This window comes from Oncorhynchus mykiss, chromosome 23 (assembly GCF_013265735.2).
Source record: "Oncorhynchus mykiss isolate Arlee chromosome 23, USDA_OmykA_1.1, whole genome shotgun sequence".
Lineage (NCBI taxonomy): Eukaryota > Metazoa > Chordata > Actinopteri > Salmoniformes > Salmonidae > Oncorhynchus > Oncorhynchus mykiss.
This window is the reverse complement of record NC_048587.1, coordinates 30,433,715-30,457,537: the sequence shown is the minus strand read 5'-3', so window position 1 is coordinate 30,457,537 and position 23,823 is coordinate 30,433,715. Positions and strand designations below refer to the sequence as shown.

Here is a 23,823-nt window from a genome sequence, read left to right as displayed (position 1 = left end):
TGCCACAACTTTGGGAGTATGCTTGGGGTCATTGTCCATTTGGAAGACCCATTTGCGACCAAACTTTAACTTCCTGACTGATGTCTTGAGATTTTGCTTCAATATAACCAATCCTACCTCATGATGCCACCGATTTTGTGAAGTGCACCAGTCCCTTCTGTACCAAGTACCCCCACAACATGATGCTGCCACCCCTGTGCTCGACGGTTGGGATGGTGTTCTTCGGTTTGCAGGCCTCGCACTTTTTCCTCCAAACATAACGATGGTCATTATGGCAAAACAGTTCTGTGTTTGTTTCATCATACCAGAGGACATTTCTCCAAAAAGCACGATATTTGTCTCCATGTGCAGTTGCAAACCGTAATCTGGCTTTTTTATGGCGGTTTTGGAGCAGTGGCTTCTTCCTTGCTGAGCGGCCTTTCAGGTTATGTTGATATAGGACTCGTTTTACTGTGGATATAGATACTTTTGTACCTGTTTCCTCTAGCATTTTCACAATGTACTTTACTGTTGTTCTGGGATTGATTTGCACTTTTCGCACTAAAGTACATTCATCTCTAGGAGAATGCATCTCCTTCCTGAGCGGTATGACAGCTGCATGGTCCCATTGTGTTTATACTTGCATACTATTGTTTGTACAGATGAACGTGGTACCTTCAGGCGTTTGGAAATTGTTCCCAAGGATGAACCAGACTTGTGGAGGTCTACAATTTTTTTTTCTGAGGTCTTGGCTGGTTTCTTTTGATTTTCCCATGATGTCAAGCAAGGAGGCACTGAGTTTGAAGGTAGGCCTTGAAATACATCCACAGGTACACCTCCAATTGACTCAAATTATGTAAATTAGCCTATCAGAAGCTTCTAAAGCCATGACATCATTTTCTGGAATTTTCCAAGCTTTTTAAAGGCACAGTCAACTTAGTGTATGTAAACTTCTGACCCACTGAAATTGTGATACAGTGAATTACAAGTGAAATAATCTGTCTGTAAACAATTGTTGGAAAAATGGCTTGTCATGCACAAAGTAGATGTCCTAACCGACTTCCCAAAACAATAGTTTGTTAACAAGAAATTTGTGGAGAGGTTAAAAAACAAGTTTTAATGACTCCAACCTAAGTGTATATAAACTTCCGACTTCAATTGTACCTAAACTGGTATGCCATCCAGCCCTGGAGTTTCCTCTGGCCTAAAGGCTTTAATTGCATCAAGAAGTTCCTCCTCTGCAATTTGGCCCTCACACATGATATTTGTAATTTCCCTAAGTGCACGAGGGCAATTATTTGTAGTGTGACTTCCTTTACGATCCATTGGGGTACATGTCTTATAATCTCCCTCTCTGAGGTAGAGCTCGATAGATTAGTACATATAATTTCGAAGAAGTGTGGATCATCATTATTTGGACCATATAGATGAGTTATTCAAAACTGTTTATTCTCCAAAATCATATTTAAAATCATCAACCTTCCTTTCGGATCTGTTTGAACAGTTTTGCACATTGGGAGCGAAATTGTTATTAATTAATATCATCACCCCTTTTGAGTCTCTTTGCTCATGACAGAAATATATTTCTCCCTATTTTTTTCAATACAGCCTCATCTGTGATTGTAGAGTGAGTTTCCTGTAAACAATAGATATTATATTTCCTGTTTTTTAGCCAAGTAAAGACTGATCGTCTTTTTTTATAAGTCATTACAATTATATCTAGCAATACTTATTTCACCACTTACCATAATTTAAATTATAGTTACCAAAATATATGCCTATAAACTCACTACCAAAAAGTACCATGATGATCAAGCTGCTAGACACCCTGAATTTATCAATTTATCCAATACTACCAGAATCAATGTCTGACATTATCCATGTAGCTGCACCATAATATATACACTGCTAAACATATTATAGCTGCAACTAACTCTAAGTAAACTGTCTTCCAATATCCTTCCCACGAAAGGCTTCCCAAAATCCCAGAAGGGAGTGTTGTCCCTGATGCTATCATACAATCTCCATGCCCATAACGCACCTTTAACATCCTAAAACACACCTTCAACTGCCGATTGGCGTGGCCCAGGTAAAACACATCTTCAACCGCTCACAAACTAACTGTTTGCAGACAGTAAGATACACAAACGAATAGTGTAATTATAGAACACTTGTGGATTTATATTAAGAAGCAAAGTGGAAAGCAGCATTGACCATGAAGACTCGCTGTGAGTGAATGTGACATGAGTGGTTGTTGTGAGTCGTGGTTGAGCAAAAACGTCTCTTTGAGTGACATGCAATGGGGCTTGTGTGTGTGTGTGTGTGTGTGTGTGTGTGTGTGTGTGTGTGTGTGTGTGTGTGTGTGTGTGTGTGTGTGTGTGTGTGTGTGCGCGCGTGCGGAAGGAAGGAAGGAAGGAAGGAAGGAAGGAAGGAAGGAAGGAAGGAGAGAGAGAGACGATTCAAGTAGCAAATGGAGTAAACAATAAAAACTGACATTACACTTGGTGGAGGGGTGTATAGTGACGAGAAGTTTGGCTCTTTTTACTAACTCTGATTTCCCCCCCCTACTTGTTCAGTAAAAACAACGAATGTTTCGACTAATTTTATTGATTTGAGCCAGTAATGCCCAGAGCATGCAGGACCCCCTAACGGCGAACGGTGAACTTAAAACTGATTCTACAAGCCTCCATTTCATAATGAGGTGTTTATCGGAGCTGTCATTTGTGACTGAGACTTGTAAAAGTGTGCTTTAAACAATGTACATGTGTTGATTGCTAGGCATACAAATAACATACATTTTTGATACATTTGAAACAAGGACTAGTTGTGGCTGCAACTGGTCTTGATTGTGAACGACTCTTGGTGGAATGCATTACTTGACTGCCGTGAGGGTGATAAGCACAATATCGTTTGCGACCTGCAGCACCCCAAATGATTTGTTCTCGGGTTCGTTGAGCAGAGACAGTGTGTATGTTTTGGTTCTACAAAGCTGTGTCCATCGTAACATTCAATAATCAATTACTTGCATTTATTCTTGCACCATGCAATCAATTGACAGTGCTAAACATATATGTTTCTTCTCTATGCTGTTATTGCTGCCTGCAGCATGATCTATTTTACAATTGTCTCCGGAGCTGCTGAGCCAGAGGAATGCGTATTAATCCAGCTGTAGTCATTGCGGCCAGCAGGGTCATCACAAGTTACCACAGCCACAAAGTCTTAAACCCTGCATGTTTCTACAATTTATGTTATTGAAATCTGATTTTAAATCTAATCTAATCTTAACCCTAACCTCTGCTAACATTTGGTCTAACCCTTACCTTCAATTAAATTAAGACCAAAAAGCAAACTTTGTGGCTGTGGTAATTCATGAAAACCGGCCAGTAGGTCAAAGGAACAACAAAATGAACGAGTCACACAGAAAAAAAATCATCATGACTCTCGAGTCAGAAAAAAGAGTTGTTCAAAAAGAACAACTCGTTCACGAACTGCACATGACTAGTGGTGTAACACATAACAAACAAAACATTTAAATACTTTTATACAAGGTAAAATAAAAACCCAAACAGGTCCCTGCATCAATACCGGTATACTGTATAGTAAAATATGCTATCCTGCCCAGCCCTAGGGTCAGAGTCACTGTATTTATGTGCAGATCTGTGACCACTCAGCAGCCTATCTTTTACCATAAACCTTTTTGAATGTTCATAAGCTTTCATTTGACAAAATAGTTGTTAAAGAGCTAAATACAGTAGCTATATTCTACTGTATCTCATGGTGGATGGTGTCCACAATGTTCAGTTAGATGTCTCTGATTTGTCCCACTGACATATTGGTTGAGGGTGAATGGAGGGTCTGGTCAGATTCGATTCTATTAACTTAAGCCTGACCTTATTTTTGAAAAGAATGTCAAAGCTATGCCATTTCTCTTCCTGGGGTCTGCAGATGAATGAATTGCTGCTGTAATGCTGCTGGACCATGACAAGATGTTTGAGACCTACAAACATCAATCTATCCTCTTACACTATTTTTCATGATTTTAATAAAGGATGCCTGGACGGATGGTCAAGGTTATTTACACAACGGGTCATCCATCATCCCTTTGTCTGTCTCTCTACTACATGCACTCACATGCATGTACAATCACACACTTGCATGCACACTCAAAATCATGCAGTGATTATGATAATACCTTCACTCAATCTTCACCCTCTCACACTGCTTATCAAATAAAATACATCTGTATTTGACAAATGCGCCGAATACACATGCATGCTTACGAGCCCCTCCCAATGATGCAGAGTAAAAAAAAATTGTAACACAGAGGAATAAAATTAACAAGAATAAAGCTACTGTATATACAGGGAGTACCAGTACCAGATCAATGTGCATGGGTACGAGGTATTTGAGGTAGATATGTACAGTACCAGTCAAACGTTTGGACACATCTACTCATTCAAGGGTTTTTCTATATTTGTATTATTTTCTACATAGACAATAGAATAGTGAAGACATCAAAACTATGAAATAACACAAATGGAATCATGTAGTAACCAAAAAAGCGTTAAACTCTTATTTTATATGAGATTCTTCAAAGTAGCCACCCTTTGCCTTGATGACAGCTTTGCACACTCTTGGCATTCTCTTAACCAGCTTCATGAGGTAGTCACCTGGAATGCATTTCAATTAACAGGTGTGCCTTGTCAAAAGTTCCTTTGTGGAATTTCTTTCCTTCTTAATGCATTTGAGCCAATCAGTTGTGTTGTGACAAGGTAGGAGTGGTACACAGAAGATAGCCCTATTTGGTGAAAGAACAAGTCCATATTATGGCAAGAACAGCTCAAATAAGCAAAGAGAAATGACAGTCCAGCATTACTTTAAGACATGAAGGTCAGCGAAAACAGAACATTTCAAGGACTTTGAAAGTTTCTTCAAGTGCAGTCGCAAAAACCATCAAGCGCTATGATGAAACTGGCTCTCACGAGGATCGCCACAGGAACAGAAGACCCAGAGTTACCTCTGCTGCAGAGGATAAGTTCATTAGTTACCAGGCTCAGAAATTGCAGCCCAAATAAATGCTTCACATAGTTCAAGTAACAGACACATCTCAACCTCAACTGTTCAGAGGAGACTGAGTGAATCAGGCCTTCATGGTCGAATTGCTGCAAAGAAACCACTACTAAAGGACACCAATGAGAAGAAGAGACTTGCTTGGGCCAAGAAACACAAGCAATGGACATTAGACCGGTGGAAATCTGTCCTTTAGTCTGATGAGTCCAAATTTGAGATTTTTGGTTCCAACATCCATGTCTTTGTGAGATGCAGAGTAGGTGAACGGATGATCTCAGCATGTGTGATTCTCACCGTGAAGCATGGAGGAGGTGGTGTGATGTTGTGGGGGTGCTTTGCTGGTGACACTGTCAGTGATTTATTTAGAATTCAACAGCATTTTGCAGCGATACGCCATCCCATCTGGTTTGCACTTAGTAGGACTATAATTTGTTTTTCAGCAGGACAATGACTCAAAACACACCTCCAGGCTGTGTAAGGGCTATTTTGACAAAGGAGAATGATGGAGTGCTGCATCAAATGACCTGGCCTCAACCCAATTGAGATGGTTTGGGATGAGTTGGACCGCAGAGTGAAGGAAAAGCAGCCAACAAGTGCTCGGCATATGTGGGAACTCCTTCAAGACTGTTGTGGGAACTCCTTCAAGTCATTTAGGCAAGTTACCTTGGTGTTTTTTTTTGGGGGGGGAACAGGGACATTGGTGTACAACTTGAAACATGTTGGGATTACCAACTAGAACAAGGAGAGATTGAAAATGTCAGTGAAGACACTTGCCAGCTGATCTGCGCATGCTCTGACAATGCGCCATGGTATTCATTTTGGCTTTCATGCAGGACTCAGTGTTTTCCTCGAAGCGAGCATAAAAGGCATTTTGCTCGTTTGGGAGTTCTGCTTCACTGGGCATCTCACGGCATGGTTTCCCTTTATAGTCCGTTATCGTCTGCAAGCCCTGCCACATCTGACGAGCGTCAGATCCAGTGTAATAGTTTTCCACCTTCCTTTTATATTGTCCTTTTGCATGTTTGATGTCTCGTCTGAGGCGGGCTTTCTTGCGTTTATAAGCTGTAGCTCTAGCCTTTAGCCCAGCATAGATAATGGTTTTTGGTTTGGGTACGTTCGTATAGTCACTGTGGAGACGACCTCGTCTGTGCACTTATTAATGAAGCCCGTAACTGATGTGGTAAATTTATCAATGCTATCGGATGAATCCCGGAATTTAAACCGGTCTACTAGCAAAACAGTCTTGTAGCCTCGAGAGAGGGGCCTTGTATGTGTGGTCTAGAATTGTTGTGCCCCTAGTGGCACAGGAGAAGTATTGGTAGAAGTGAGGTAGAATGATTTTAAGTCTCCCCACGTTAAAGTCTCCACCCACCAGAACTGCTGCTTCTGGGTGTGCTTCTGGGCGTTTGTTTATGGGCCCATACAGTTCGTTGAGTGGGGTTGGCTTGTGGAGGGATGTAGACAGCGGTGATAATTATGGACGAGAACTCTCTTGACAGATAAAAAGGTCTGCAGCTTATCAAGAGGTATTCTATATCAGGTGTGCAAAAGCTCTAGATTTTCTTCTCACTGGAAGCAGGGCACCAGTAGTTGATTATGAAGAGGCACACCCCTCCCCCTTTGGACTTGCCTGAGGCTGCCATCGTCCGATCATCTGATGTATCATACAATACACACACGCACACACGCGCATACACACTCTCAGCGGGAGCGCGATAACAAATCTCTCCATCTTCACTAGCAGACACAGCTATGGGACCCTGCTACTGTACCTGTGTGTATTAAGTGAACAATGTAGCAGTCACCCATGATTCATTTATCATTGTCTATTCACAGGACTGCAATTGCCTGGAGGAGACGGGTGTTTGTGTGCAATGTATGCAAGTACAGTACCATATCTCTATTAGATAACAACCGTTATGGAGTTTTTATGGCCGATGCTGATACCGATTATTCGGGGTCAAGGAGGCCGTTGGCTGCTATTTTATGTCGATATTAAATGTCATTCAATTTGAAAATGTTGATGACAAAATTTCCCAGAGACAGCCATGTATGCATGTATGAAATAAATGTGACTTTGGTAAAAAAAAACTATCTTAACAACATAATAGTAATAATGGTATTTGAATGGTACATCTCTTGATAAACATGATAAATGAAGATGGTATAGGCATACTCACAGCACAGCTGAATGCATATTCAATAGGAGTGTGTGCATGGGTTGCGTTATAGAGTTTGTTTTGGCTAATCAGTGGAGTCTATGGTGGTACAGATGACAAAAATATATTTTGTCAGGGCGCATCTCTAAACAAGTCAGCTGCCAGGACGGAACTCTAGTTCAGCTATCTGCCAAGAAAGGGGCGGGTTGTAATTTGATTCTACTGCTACAATTGGATAGAGCGTGGCTGTAACTCCTCTCCCCTTCACATCTCCTCACATCTCTCTCCATCGCTCATATCACTTGCTGCTGTTTGCTGCTACTATGATAACTAGCTCAACGGTGAAAATATTTGTTACCAAGCAATAACATGCAAAATATCTAGTAAGGAGAGCGACGGTAGGAATAAATCTGAAACGACGATGCACGTTCTGTCTGAATTACTCAAATCTGCCCATAGTTTGAGAAGTGAGAACGCATACACACACACGCTGATCTACAGCTTACTTGGTCCATAAAAATGCAAGAAGATTCTTAGGTAGCTGAACCTATTGACAACCTTTATTTGGGAATTTTAAAACACCTTTTTATGACAATAATCTAATCCAACTATCCCACCGTCAATTTACAGATCCCATTGTGGCTGGTCAGATCAGCACATCATTAAGAAGCTAACATTACACTGCAAATCAGATGGCCCGTTGGTGCATGTTCAAAATGATAACCACTTAACATTAGCGAGCTACAGTGCCTTTGGAAAGTATTCAGACCCCTTGATATTTTTCTACATTTTATTACGTTACAGCCTTATTCTAAAATTGATTAAATAAAATAAAAAATACTCAGTAATCTACACACAATACCCCATAATGTAACGTCTGCTTCCAACTCACACTCTCAATCCCCTGAACGCAGCTCACTTTCCAGCCCACTTTCCAGCTCCCACTCTCAAACACATAGATCCCCTGAATGCAGCTCACACTCCAGATCCCAATCACCTGAATTCTGATCACCTGTTCACACACCTGTATGTCATTTACGCACACTATTTAGTTCAGTTCTTTGCACCCCATCATTGTGAGGTATTGTTTGTTTTGATACACATTCTATTTGGAGCTTTGTTTATTTCCGTATTAGTCTTCACTAACAACGCTTTTTTGCCTATTCCCTGCCTGTACTTTGGCCGATCAGATTTCCTGTCATCAACCTCTTGCCTGATCTCCCAGACTACGTTATTAGCCTTTTCCTTCCCTGTACTGTTACCTTTTTGGAGTAAAATAGAGAGCGCTCTGAGACAGGATTGTGTCGAGGCACAAATCTGGGGAAGGGTACCAAAACATTTCTGCAGCATTGTAGGTCCCCAAGAACACAGTGGGCTACATTCTTAAATGAAAGAGGTTTGGAACCACCAAGACTCTTCCTAGTCTTGGCCGCCCGGCAAAGCTGAGCAATCGGGGGAGAAGGGCCTTGGTCAGGGAGGTGACCAAGAACCTGATGGTCAGTCTGACAAAGCTCTAGTTCCTCTGTAGAGATGGGAGAACCTTCCAGAAGGCCAACCATCTCTGCAGCACTCCAACAATCAGACCTTTATGGCAGAGTGGCCAGACAGAAGCCATTCTTCATTAAAAGGCACATTGGAGTCAGATGAAACCAAGATTGAACTCTTTGGCCTGATATGCCAAGCATCACTTCTAGAGGAAACATGTCACCATCCCTACGGTGAAGCATGGTGGTGGCAGCATCATGCTGTGGGGATTTTTCAGCGACTGGAAGACCAGTCAGAATCGAGGCAAAGATGAATACAACAAAGTACGGAGAGATCCTTGTTTAAAACCTGCTCCAGAGCGATCAGGATTCACCTTCCAACAGGACAACGACCCTAAGCACACAACCAATACAACGCAGGAGTGGCTTCGGGACAAGTCTCTGAATGACGTTGACTGGCCCAGCCAGAGCCCGGACTTGAACCTGATCGAGCATCTCTGGGGAAACCTAAAAATAGGTTCCCCATCCAACCTGACAAAGCTTGAGAGGATCTGCAGAGAAGAATGGGAGAAATTCCCCAAATAAAGGTGTGCCAAGCTTGTAGCGACATACCTAAGACGACTCAAGGCTGTAATCACTGCCAATCACTGCCAAAGGTGATTACAACACTGAGTAAAGAGTTCGAAAACTTATGTAAATGTTATATTTCAGTAAAAGAAATCCTGTTTTTGCTTTGTCATTATGGGGTATTGTGTGTAGACTAATGAGGGGGGAAACGATTTAATCAGTTATAGTATAAGGCTGTAACATAACAAAATGTAGAAAAAGTCAAGGGGTCTGGATATTTTCCGAAGGCTCTGTATGTTGGCTATTAGATCTTATCTGATATCTTTGCACCATGTTTATCTAGCCAGCTATCTAGCATAGTAGCTAATATAGCTAGCTAGTTAACACCACAGATAAAAGGGTTATCGCAATCTTTGCTAACAGCTTGCTTATTGCATGCATGTCACGGCATGTTGACATAAGCCTTATTATTAGTGAATTAAACTAAACTAAATTTGCGACAGGAGTTGTATTTTGGACACTGTCAATTCATCCGTTTCTCAATACTGCACCTTTCAGTTGGAGAATGAGCTAGCTTGCTGCTGCTGCAAATTTCCCCAGCTCCTCTGCATTGTGCAGTGCTCGTGGCTCAGGCAGTGAGTGGCGGCTGGCATAGCAGCAGTTTTGCAATGTAGAGGGACTATCGGCAATGCCGATAGAGAAGGGCTGATGGCCGTTAGACTTGAAAAGGTCAATATCCTCCCAATATATCAGCTCGGTCGTTCTCTAATCTCTATAGAGGCTATGTGACAGTAAGGGAGTGGTCCTGCTCTGTCCCCAAAGAAAGCAGTTGTCTTGAACAGGAGAGTATTTTTATTAGTTTTTTTTAACAGGGGACGACGTTGTATAACACTTGAGATGAGGTCACTATCAGCTGACTGGACACTCACTAAGCTCTTTGTCCACAAGCTAGATCTGTCTTTGTGTGTCTGTTTGTGTGTGTATGCGTGTATGTATACTTACCCTTGTGTGAAAGTTTTCACAAACTTGGACTCTCTATATGTTGAACAATATAATGCATTTCTGTTTTCCTGAGTTTGGAGTGTTTTTATTGGTTGAAAAATAGAGAGAGGGAAGCATGACTGTGCTTTATTGACACTCATGATAATGACAGAGTGACCAGATATTTAACTCTAGGGATTTGCATATCAGTCTTCTGTATTATTCATTGTTTCAGAGACATTTGAGGAATTTGATAAATCTAAGTAATGGTTGATTTTACTCCTGTTTATCCATACTGTACACCTCTCCAGCTACTGCTTACAGAAATCAAAAGAACAAAAACTTCCCACATAGACTCATTTCACACTCTGTATATCTTCCTCACGTGAACCTGAACTATGGGCATGCTCTTCCTCCATGTGATCAGACTAGGTCTAGATAGTGTCAGTATGCATGAGGCCTCTCTTAATACCATTTCCCTCTAGTGCCAGGCTGTATTAATGAGGTTATCTAACTGGTCCTGTTCACCACTTCTCTCCGCTTCTGCCATGTAGTCTCTCTGAACTCATGAATTAGTACAAGAGCCCTTGTGCAGTGTGGGAGCAAGTCTTTGATCTGCTTCTGGAAGAGAGACAGGTCAGTCAGAGCTCCCTGAGTGGGACAGGTATGCTCAGAACACTGAACACAGCCCAGGAGAGAAGAAACATGGAGTGTTGCTACCAAGTAACAAGCAGAAAGTACTGTAGCTGACTGAAAATCTGTGCATCATGAACAATTTGCTATAATTGTGCAGTGAGGAAAGTTGAAGGAGGAGAAGTGGTAGGGGAGAACGCAGCTGTGAAGAGAGTCTGACTCAGCGGGAGCAGAGAGTTGGGAGTAAACTAATGGTGAGGTCACAGGATGATGTCTTCTCTCCAAGGAACCAGAACCTTTTAAATTAGACACGTGTGCACTAGAGGTCAGAGGTCATATAGATCAGCACGTGCTTCCTGTGGTGTCACTAGGTTAGCGGGCTGTGATAGGCTACTGTATGTTACAGTATATCCTTCCCTGTTCTCCTCTGCAATAGATATTTGTCACAGTCTCTTCTGCTCCCCCTCCCAGTCTGTCGGTGTGTCCTTAGGGAAGTGAAACCAATAGGGATTTTCCACTTCTTTTCCAGGTCAGAATGTGTGTGATAGGATCTGTTTCCCAGAAAGCAAGTGTGTGTGAGAGAGAGATAGAGGAAGGAAGAGAGTGACAGTGAGAGAGGAAGAAAGCATAGCAGGGGGGATGATGAAAAGAGATAGTTAGTTACTTTACCTACACCACCTGAGGAACTTGCATTTCTAGTCTGAAGTGTCAAGGAATTCACACCGGCCGCTGTGCATCTATCTGCTACACACAATCAATTATTCACTCAGAGGAGATTAATATTTCATAACGGTTGACTCGCCTCCCATACCTCCACTCCTCTGCCTTTTTATGTGTCTCTGTTCTTGTGGAATTCTAAAAGGAGGAGGAGAAGCACTTTGGTTAAAGCCTCCTCGTCTTCCTGCGTTCTGTGGGAGAGTCTGCTGCTGGTCTAATCTTCTAAAGCTACCTCGCTGTGAAAACTCGGTGTTGGGTGTTGTGGAATTTTGCGTGTGCATTTTGAGTGGCTCAGGTTCTCAGGCGGTTTTCAAAGACATTCCAGGTCCACATTAAAGATGTATGGGCCTTCACACTTCACCCCAATTTGAGATGCACTCGTTAAATCCTAGTAGCATTTCATGCTTATAAGGCTCAGCCTCAGACCCCTCTTGACAATAGGCCTGAATGTGGTCAGATTGGCGCATGATTGAAGTCTAAAAAGTCTGACCGTTTATCCTCATGTCCTTCAAATGCTCTTTAGAAAAACGATCAATGTGCTTGTCCAGGTTAAGGGTTTAACACTAAAGGAAAGAGCATAGGCCTATTAATGTACTGCTATCTGTATCATTATACCTTCCACAACGTCTGTTACCTGCATGGAATACAGTATGAATTGTGCCTTTGATGTCTCCATCATGACTGCAGGCGGTCAGTAATATATTCCTCCCAGGCTCAGAGTAGAAAACACTCACCTACACAATATCTCTCTCTCGCAAACTGACATTACACCAATAACTTAAGAGTTTCATCTGAATATTTGAGCTTGTTGGTTGTAGTCTGTTTGGATTGGATAAGAACTGTGTAGTACGGCAATCTGAGCTCTGCCTTTGAGATAGATGAATAGTTCTATTCCAATCCCTGGGATTAAAGTGAGATAGAGTGTGAGAGAGAAATAGATAGAGAGTGAGTGTGAATGAGCGGTAATGAGAGTGAAAGAGAGCTAGAGTGAGAGAGACCCAAACATAACCAGGTGGAAGCTCACTCACTTGGCGGTATTTGTAAGTATGCCGCCTTGGAGTCAGGCTGCGCTGCAATCTGTCTGTTTTACAGGGAGACATCACATTTGCCCCTCAAGGGCCTTGATCCAACTCCTGTCATGAGTGGTATAATGTAGCGTTGTTTGGCCTATCTCGGCTCAGACAGCGCCTGTTTATAGTCTGTCTGTCTGTCTGTCTGTCTGTCTGTCTGTCTGTCTGTCTGTGTGTGTGTGTGTGTTCCTCATCCTACCCCTGCCACAGGCCCTGAACTGGTTGTCCTGGATGACCTCTGCCAGATGGGTTGTACTGTCAGTACTAGCTCCTAGCTCAGACACGCAACGCAATGCAGCTTAGTTTGGGTTTTTGCTAGTCTAGTCGCTCTGCTGGCTCTCGGCCACTCTCTCTCTCTTTCTATCTCTCTCTCTGACTCTCTTTAACTTTCTCTCTGTATAATTCCCTGGAGATGCCTTTGAAAATGTAACTGTGTAAAGTGCAGTTGTCGTTCTGTCTCCGTCATGCCACTCAGTAGGGGGTTCGCTAAATTCACTCCATGCTGAATGTACTCTCTGCATGATTCCAGACGTGTGTGATTTCTGTCAGTTTGCAGAGCGGTTCCATTAATGCATATTCTGCTGTGCATCAAGGTTGTTGAGAAGTCATTGTTGTTGTGTCTTCTACATGATATGTTGTGACATAAGGTCATTGTGATAAGGTCTCGGCTCTGCTGATATGTGAATATGAGAGAGTCACTGCCTACGACTCACCCCCTAGACACACACACACACACACACACACACACACACACACACACACACACACACACACACACACACACCGTGTAGTTGGAGGGTTTGTGTTCTAGGCTGATGCCAGGGAGTGATGTGGCTAGGTGCCAGTTGACCACAGTGTCCCAGGTTCCCAGCAGTGAGAATGCTATGTCAAATACTGGGGACATGTCAATGTCCTGAAGACATCAGCTCCTGGCTCTCCTTCAATAGTCTTCTGTTTTGTCCCATTACATCAGGGTGAACTGAAAATAGCATTGTCTAATAATCTCTATAGGGATGTGTGGCTGAAGATGGAGGTAATGTCCGTTAAACAGGGCAGATGCTTTCTGAATGTGAAAGCTAAAGATTTTCTTTTACACTCTTGTATTTTCTCTTGTGGTTTCAGTCAGGGATGGTTTAATGCAGGGGCTTAGCAGGGCTGAAGCCCCTGGGCCCAGGCCCATGGGGGGCCCAGGCCAGTGGGGGGCCCAAGAGGAAGCAACATTTAAAATACATGTACAGTGGGGCAAAAAAGTATTTAGTCAGCCACCAATTGTGCAAGTTCTCCCACTTAAAAAGATGAGAGAGGCCTGTAATTTTCATCATAGGTACACTTCAACTATGACAGACAAAATGAAAAAAAATGATTTTTTATGAATTTATTTGCAAATTATGGTGGAAAATAAATATTTTCTCATTTTGTCTGTCATAGTTGAAGTGTACCTATGATGAAAATTACAGGCCTCTCTCATCTTTTTAAGTGGGAGAACTTGCACAATTGGTGGCTGACTAAATACTTTTTTGCCCCACTGTATGTTATTATGGCTTTAGTATAAAGGGGCTTTTTCTTCAACAGTAAATTTACCACGCTTCAAATTGCATCTTGCGCACAGATTTGTTTACAGAAAATTATGGCCCTGGTTTCAGTGTAATTGGTTGAGATGGTTGTTGGGATTGTTGTTCAGTTAAGGACTCCTTAAAGCAGACCCATATCTGTCCCTAAATTCCCCATTTGAAATGAGGAAGGCCCTCAATGTGATCACATGTAGAGAACGCCAACGCACAAGCAGACACTCAAACACACCTTAGACGACACTTTCTCACAGGAAATGTACTGTAGCTGCTGCACCACATTGATGGGCTCATATGATAGACAGGTTGGAGTAGTTTTTCATTTATATGCACATAAAATGCAGCAGGCAAAACCACGGCTAACAAATTTGTCTCCCTCCCCGTCTCTCACCATGCTGAGTGCCATTCTATTATGTGTTCCTACTCAGCCAAGAGATGCAGGTGTTTTCCTGGTGATGTTTATTGGCCTCATATAATAGATTTGATATGCTGGCCAGTTTTCTTATTCATGATGTATAAGGTGTAGTGTATGATTGTTGTGCAGAGGGAAAGGAGTATAATAACAGTGTTTTATTAGTAGGCCTAATTGGGACGGCCCATGTTGCAAATGGGACAACATTTCTTCATTCTCACCTATTTGGAGTTGGAATTAAGCTCATACCCTCTAGTGACTGAGGGAATAAGGGATAGTTAGTGTTAGCAATCGCTAGTCGGCAGTACCTCTGGCATTTTTCATCCTATAGCTTATTCTCCATCTTCTTTTTAAATAGTGACCCAACTGTGTCCTATCTATCCATCCCTCTCTCCACGTAGTAATTGCTGCTTTTTACTCTTTGCTAGGTTAACAGAGCCATCGGGTTCCCTCACCGATGGACCAATCAACTACAAGTACAAGACCAAGTGCACCTGGCTGATCGAGGGCTAGTAAGTAGCTCTTTCTCTATTTCCTCCTCCCTCATATCGCTATTCATACCCCCTTTTCTCTACATTCCGTGCAGTACGAATTCATTCTTAGACTGATTAACGTCATTGTTCAATGGTCTTAAATTATTTGTCTAATGTAAAGAATCCTGGTCAGATGTGGGCAGTTGTGAAGTTCTAGTTACCTCTGCGGCCCGTTTTAAACCATGTTCTATGTTCTGTCCTCCAGCCCAAACGCTGTGCTCAGGTTGCGCTTCAACCATTTTGCCACGGAATGTAGCTGGGACCACACATACGTCTATGACGGAGACTCCATCTATGCACCTCTGGTCGCAGTATTCAGGTCTGTCATCATACTCTATGTAGATACATGTTTACTCTCTAGTATGCGCGTCACTCTGCATGCATGAACACCAAATACTGTATACCTCCAAAGCCTCATTTGTGCAGAACACATGCAGCTAAATAATACATAGGATTGTAGAATCTACACATACTGCAACACCCACAGAAGGGATTCAGAATACTGGCTAGCTGAAGAGGAATTGTTCTCTTTCTGCAATATACTGTAGGTAACGAGTGGGTGTTATCCATGAATCAATTGATTAATATTCTACATTTAGCTTGTAGGTGTTCCTCCTCTCCAGTTTTGAGAAGCAATGTTCTCCACCCACCTAGCCACCCTCTCTCCCCTTCCCTTTGAACAATAGGTCCACAATGTAATTTTATCCACTGGGGGTCCTTCACCTTTGACTCTCCCCTGGTCCATCAGTATTGGATGTGTGGTCTTTGTGTTGCGCCTAGGAGCCTGGGTGTGGTCCTCCCAGTGGGGACTCTGTCTGACTGCTGGTAAACAGATTAGAGTGGATTTCTCCACCCTCTCCGATAACCTTGATGTGGCTTTGCTGTGTGTACTGTGTGTGCTGTGCTGTTCAGGCCTGAGCCTGATCCTGCTCCTCCATGCGATAGAGGGATCGATCCCAAGGAGAGAAAGGAATCACTTTCTCCCAATGATGTAGCGAGGGAAGGGGGGGTTGTCATGGTGACAGCAATCCCAGCTCAGCAGTCAAGGGTGACTGGGTGATCATTTACCCAGCATGCTTTTGGAGCTTAGTATGCATTTGTGTTTTGTGTGTGTGTGAATACTCCATCATTAATGTACTTTTCTTCTTCTCCCACAGCGGTCTCGTTGTCCCGGAAACGAGAGGGAACGAGACTGTTCCGGAAGTGGTAGCCACCTCTGGATATGCACTGTTGCACTTTTTCAGTGACGCTGCCTACAACCTGACTGGATTCCACATATCCTACTCGTGAGTGGCCCCAGCCAATACACACACTTTACATTTACAAAGTCCTCACCTCTACAGTACATCACCATTGGGGAAGTCTCTGACTCAGTAGCAGACAATGGGATGATTAAGAGCCATATCCCCTTTAAATTGTCTTTCCTCTCTATGTGTTCCTGCACACATAAAACCTCAGACCACATCCCATCCTCTCTAGGGTCTACAATGTCTGTCACAGGAGTCGCTGGGGAACACCATTACAGCTAAGGAGATAAGACCCATTGACATACGAGAGACGTGTGTGTGTGTGTGTGTGTGTGTGTGAGAGATTCTGAAAAAGTATTTATTGGGTTGCCTCACAAAGCAGCAGACTAGAGTCTAGCACAGCCTCAAGGCCTCCAGCACAGACATACACCATGTGGCCATAAAGGTGTTGCCATAGCAACGCTGCTGTCACAGCCCTAAACATTATCGTCCCCTGTTGCTGAAAAGCCCATGCATTATCCTGAATCCTTGACTTCTGTCTCTCTGTCTACTGTACCTTCCCTTTTTCTCAATTATTTTGTCTGTATCTCTTTCGCACTTCTCTCTAATTCTCTCTGGATTCCTCTGTATCTCACTCTATCTGTTCTGCTACCAGAAAAATAATGCTTCAATGGATGTCAATCACCTCTGTTAATCAATCATTCTGTCAGCTATTTGTCTTTCGTCAATTATTACAATGATGACCTTTCCAAATGTACATCCCCATTCCCCCCCTCTCTCTTTTCTGTGTCTGCAGGGTCAACTCGTGCCCCAATAACTGCTCAGGCCATGGGAAATGCAGCACAGGGAACTCCATCGCCAGCCGGGTGTACTGTGAGTGTGATAAGTACTGGAAGGGCGAGGCCTGTGACATCCCCTACTGCAGGAACAACTGTGGCAGCCCCGACCATGGCTACTGTGACCTCACTGGGGAGAAAAGCTGTGTCTGTAACGACAGCTGGCAAGGTGGGGCTAGGGCCATGGTTATTCTAATATTGTGTCAATGTTGTCACCATGGTGTGGTATCTTCATGGTGATTTATAGGGTTCATTCATTCTTTCTTCAATGACAAAGGTAAGTTCTTTGTGTTCTTGTAGATTGAGTCACACGGCTATCTTCTGGCTGACAAGAGAACTGTGAACATAGGTGCACAGAGACCATGTCTCATTTGTTACAGTAATACAAGCTGACACCTGGTGTGTTCAGCAGACACTCTATGACAGTCTTTGTTTATATGAAGAGAATGGGGTCATGTTGACACGTTTTAGGATCCACGTGAGCTGTTGGATAATGTCCAACACTTTTTCAACAGTTTGACAGCTGGAGCCTTTGATGTTGAGTATCCCATGCTCTAACAATCTAACCTTGAGGTGATGATGGAAGACCATAGGTTTCTTCATTCTCTCTGAACTATAATCCATCCTCCTTATTCATACATGTTACACTAAATATAATACTTGCTATATATAGTCTACCACAGTATGAGTCATAATACCCAATAAACCTAGCGGTCAAACAGAAATGGTTCCAATTGTTTTTCCACCATTCATTTTATCCATCGTGAATTTTGGAAACACTTCAAATAAGAGTTGTGTTTCATGTAGGCTTATCTTGGCGTGAAGTTTTGATAACCATATGAATCTCTCTCGGACAAGGTGACTTTTATCAGTATATTCACCTCTATTTACCCCTCAAAAATGTCATGCTAATTAGCTGCTAATGTGGCTATCATGCAGAATTACAAATGCCTGTCTCAAGCTTCACGTCACTCACCAGGGCCATGGTGATCTGGACAAGACTGCCGAATCGAGGCAAAGGTAAGAATCTCTGGATTAACTATCTTATGTGAGCTACATTTTGTAATTAATAAATTGGCTAAAGTTGATTAAAATTGACAATTCTGTTAACTGTCTTGGGCAAGTTTGACATTGAAAATGCCTGTTATCTAGCTAGCTAGATCATGGTCAGCTAGTTAGCAACATTAGCCTGGCTAGATGGCTGCAGATTGTCTAGCCATTTTAAATGCATGAGATATTCATAACAACGAGTTTAGCTTTCTTTAGCTAAACTGTTGGTTTATAAAAGCCATCTAGTTAACTAACTAGCTAACTTAGATGATGAAGCTAGGGCTAGGCGTACTTGATGATAATGTGTGTTTGTGTCTATGGGTGAGGGGTGGGTAGCTTAATACCGAGGTGTATCCTAGCTATCTGTGTTATTTAAGTCTGGCTTTTTGACAGGTTTCAGAGATGGACTGATTTAGCATCCTCTCGAGTCAACAGTGTGTGCTTACTTTACTGCAGGAAAACATTGATATGTTAGCTGTTTCCCTCTGGACAGCAGATCGTTAGTATAGCTAGTAGGAAAGGTTATGCAACCTTATTTAGTCCTACCTGCTGTGGTGGGTTTTAAATTAATTGGTATTCACCCGTTTGTTTTTGAGGTAGAATTACTGTCATGCTATTGATGCCAAATTGCTAACCTTACTTGCACCTTCTCTATTCCAGAACCAATGGGTGTGCCTGAGTCTTATCACCTCTCAACTAGGTTAGCTGTTTCAACCTGGAACAGTATTCCAGGTTTATATATAGCACATGCTCCACTCTCAAGTTGAAGTTGAACTTGTTGACTAATGCCATGGTGGCGGCTGCGAAACAGAAGGTAGCAGCTGCGAACCAGAAGACTGCATCCTGGGCAGCCCTGGTCCACACCTGCCCTGTTTGTCAGGTGAGTAGGATTGTTTTGTACTGTATGTGCCTTTTTAGGTTCCTCTCCATGTGTAGACTATTGTACTGGCCTGTGTGGGACAGTCTTTCATGTGTAGTAGTATGTTGTATCGTATTGCTTAGTTTATCAATTGTGTCAACTTTGAATTCAATCTAAGCCACAGATTGTTAAACTTCCTCCATGTTGTACTTGACCTTTATAGAGGCAGACCCGAAGACATTCAAGCAGCACTTTGAGCGCAACGATTCCAAGTCTCCAATGGCCCTGGTACTGGTTGATGTGCAGGCCTATGTAACCACACACACTCAAATGGACCTACAGCTGGGGCAAGATAGTGTAAACCACCATGTTGTCAACTAAATGCTGTCCTCAATGCTTAAGTTGTATTGTCTATGGCTCAATTTGTGGAATTCTGTGATCACTCGTCGTCTTTAATGTTGTGATTATCAGACACACGATGACCAGGATTTGAGCGTTGCAACTGAGACGGGGGGACACGCTGAGACCCTGAGTATGACAGGAGGTGGGCCGGATATTTGTGACAACGATTTCAAAGGGGTGCAGGCAAACTAGCACCCCATTTTTATCTCTTTTCCATGACCAACCTTCTCTCTAGCTACCCCTTATTCCACACTATGCCTTTTATGCCCCAAGGTCCCTCAACTTTGGGCACTTTGAAACTTTCCATCTTATCTCTATAAACGCAGCCTACCTTCACCCATTTTCCCTATGCTGCTTTCTTCCCTTGTTGTTCTTCTGATTTGATAACATCTAGACTCAGTAACATGTTTAAAAGTTTTGTGGTGTACTGTTTTGCTACCCTTTTCTCCTGTGTAGTGCTGTCCTCCTGCTTTTACCTGGGGTTCAGACTGAATGCAGCTCACAAATGACAGCAGCGACATGTACCTGTTCAATTGACAAGAAGGGTGTTGAGATGGCTTCCTTGTTTTGAGTCTTAATTGTGTTTCTCCCTCTGCTGGAGTTGATCTAGTGTTTTCTATAAAACCTACCTTACACATTACATTTGTCCATTTGTAACTCGCCCATCACAATCACAATATGCTGTTTTATATTTTGTGCTGGTGTCAGCTAGAGATGACGTGCAGGAGTTTGCAGGGATTTGTAGTCTTGTATGATGTCGACTTTGATGCTAATTAGCTTTTTCGAATCTGAGAGTAAATAGAGCTGAATATATTGATGAAAGTCACCTTGTCCGAGAGAGGTTTACATGGTTATCGAAACATCACGCCAGGGTACGTCTGCACGAAACACAACCCTTATTTGAAGTGTTTCTAAAATCTACAATGGATAAAATGAATGCTGGTAAAACAATTGGGACCATTTCCATGTTTGACCGCTAAGTTTTCTGGGTATTATGATGCATCCCCTGTGGGGCTCAATTGTCTGTTCACCAAGAGGAGATACCTTTATATTCCATGTCTGCCATCTAGTGGTAATGGAGGTTTTGTTCTCACTCGAATACTGTATGATTTGGTGATGTATTCATACACTTTTACTCTACTTTGCTCATGTGATTTCATCTAACCAAAAACAGACATTGCTCTTAATGTCATAACCCTCTGAAGTCTTCAGTGGTGTTATGTGGACTGTGTCCATGTGCATTCCATAGGAAGTGCATCCCTTTTGAGAAAACTAACACAAATGTGGTTGTATTGGACATGTGAGGCATGCACTTCTATGTTTCCGTTCCACTCTCTGTATGTTCTGGATGATTCCGACTGTGTATCTCTCTTAGTTGGGCAGGATATCAACCCTGATAACATGGTCTTTAACCCATTAGATATTAATGACGTGAACAATCAATATAATGATTGGGTTGATCCTGGCAAAAATGTCCTGAATATCACCAGAAATGTCTATGACTTGTGATTACTATAATGTTAATTAAGCAATTTAACAACCTGTAAAGAGGCCACCCGATTCTGACATTGGTAGTTTGTGTCATTGATATCCTTGTGTCAACCTTGGATTTAATTAATATTGAAGATAAACGTGTTTTATATTGGGTGATTTACGAGATAAATGTATTTAAAAGTGAGAACCACTCTCTGTATCACCTCATCTATGATCCCAAGTGACCAGTTCATTTTCTCATGCTTATTGATCATATGTCAGTTAAAAAAAACAAGTTGTATAAACAGTTTTTCCTGAATTCTGCAAATTACAAAAAGTATAAGAACAAATGTACTCACCTACTTCGGATATCCCCCAAAATATATTTTACTAACAACTTCCAAGAGTCCTAAAATAATATGAAGTCATCTTGGAAAATCATCAATCAACTGTTGAGTAAGAAAATGCATCTACAGCTATCCCATCTTCATTTATTGTTGGAAATAAGATCTATAGTGATCCTGATGTTATTTCATGTGAATTGAATAATTTCTTTATGAATGTGGGTTCCTCTGTCAAAGAAATTGAAAAAACTGATAGAAATCCCGTCGATAACATTAAGGGACATTTCCCTTCATTTCCCTTCTCTGCTTCAGTTTGATCCTTCTGATGTAATGGAGGTAATTGGTAACTTAAAGATATCAGCATTGGTGCCTCTTTGGTGAAATCAGTGTCTTCCTTGATTACAGAACCTCAAAAGTATATCTTCACCAAATCTGGTATTGTTCCTAAAAATTAGGAAATTGCCAAAGTTATCCCCCGCTATAAATCTGAGGATCCAATAACTTTGACAAATTATTGCCCAATATCTGGACTACCATGTTTTTTTAAATCCTAGAAAAATTGCTATATAAGAGAATGTTCAAATATTTAATTCAACACTATTGAGCACCAATATGGTTTTTGTAAAAACTACTCCACAGATATGGCCCTTTTGCAACTTGTGGATAATATCTGTACAGACCTTAACAATGAATACACTCTTGGCATCTTTTTAGATTTATCCAAATCGTTTGACACGGTTGATCATGAAATATGACTTTCTAAAAAATAATTGGACACACTTACTCATTCAAGTTTTTTTTTTAAATTTTTTATTTGTACTATTTTCTACATTGTAGAATAATAGTGAAGACATCAAAACTATGAAATAACACATTTGAATCATGTAGTAACCAAAAAAAGTGTTAAATAAATCAAAAAATATTTTATATTTGAGATTCTTCAAAGTTGCCACCCTTTATCTTGATCACACCTTTGCACACTCTTGGCATTCTCTCGGCATTCTCCCATCTCCACAGTTTCTCTGTGGAGATTGGATAACCATCCAGAAGAACAACCATCTCTGCAGCACTCCACCAATCAGGCCTTTATGGTAGAGTGGCCAGACAAAAGCCAGTAAAAAGGCACATGACAGCCCGCTTGATGTTTGCCAAAAGGCACCTAAAGGACTCAGACCATACGAAACAAGATTCTCTGGTCTGATTGAACTCTTTGGCTTGAATGCCAAGCATTGGGGTAGCATAGTGGTTATAGCGTCGGATTAGTAACCGAAAGGTCGCAAGATCGAATTGCCAAGCTGACAAGGTAAAAATCTGTCGTTCTGCCCCTGAACAAGGCAGTTAACCCACTGTTCATAGGCTGTCATTTAAATTTCTGAATTGAACACTGAATGGAAAAACAACAAAAGAGAATGAACGAAACCAAAACAGTTCTGTGTGGTAAAAGAATACAAAAACAGAAAACAACTACCCACAAACACAGGTGGGAACAGGTTACCTAAGCATGGTTCTCAATCAGAGACAATGATTGACGGCTGCCTCTGATTGGGAACCATACCAGGTCAAACACATAGAAATACAACACACAGAACAAAGCAGAATGAAAAACATAGAATTCCCACCCCAACTCGCACCCTGACCAAACCAAAATAGAGACATAAAAAAGGAACTAAGGTCAGGACATGACAGCAGCAAAGTGATGAAATCTGTTGTTATCATCAGAAAGATTAGTGGTTTGGTTCATCAGGCTTGCTTCCTAACTCTATACCAATATCTAATTTACTGTAGTATTGCCTGGGCCAGTACATATGCCTCCTTCCTACACAATTTACTCATCATACAAAAGACTAGCCACCTCTCTAATTACCTGGCCCCATCTGCACCTTTGTTTAAGAAACTCACTATATTGTCTAATTATGACGTTAATGTACTCCAATTATGCACTTTCATCTACTTTCATCTACAAACACTCATACTTCCCAGACAGTTTACCTAAACCCTTCAATGGATTCTTCCAGGTTTGTTCTGAAATCCATCTATATGACACAAGACACTGTGATAACCTTCACCCTCCCCACTGGCGCACCTCACATAGTCAATTCTCTATCAGATACAGAGGTACTACCCTCTGGAATTCTTATCTTTACTTTGTCAAAACCTCATTATCCCTCAATAACTTTAAGCGAAGTCTGGGGGTCAGCCTGATGAACCAAACTACCCAATAATCCCCTATCTCTCTCTATCTCTCTCTCTCTCTTTCTCACACACACACTCAATCAATCAATCAAACATGGTATACTGAGTATATAATATACAATTATAATTAATATGCTTTGTTTAACTGATTGAACACACTTTTGTACTTTAACCTGTGGTGTGGTTCATCACAAGCCTTTTGGGCTTACAACCTCACCTGTATTATCTGTACTGTTTTGTCTTTCA

General features: G+C 41.8%; 1 protein-coding gene across 4 annotated transcripts in view; it reads left to right on the top strand.

Moving 5' to 3' along the window:
* Window positions 1-23,823, top strand: part of LOC110502559 (attractin-like protein 1) — a 349,969-nt gene that overhangs the window by 46,500 nt on the left and 279,646 nt on the right. For all 4 annotated transcript variants that reach the window (XM_036960140.1, XM_021580677.2, XM_036960141.1 and 1 more), the window contains exons 2-5: window positions 15,069-15,152; window positions 15,379-15,492; window positions 16,331-16,459; window positions 17,217-17,425. In XM_036960140.1, the coding sequence (XP_036816035.1) occupies window positions 15,069-15,152; window positions 15,379-15,492; window positions 16,331-16,459; window positions 17,217-17,425 (536 nt within the window). The remainder of the gene's footprint in view (window positions 1-15,068; window positions 15,153-15,378; window positions 15,493-16,330; window positions 16,460-17,216; window positions 17,426-23,823) is intronic.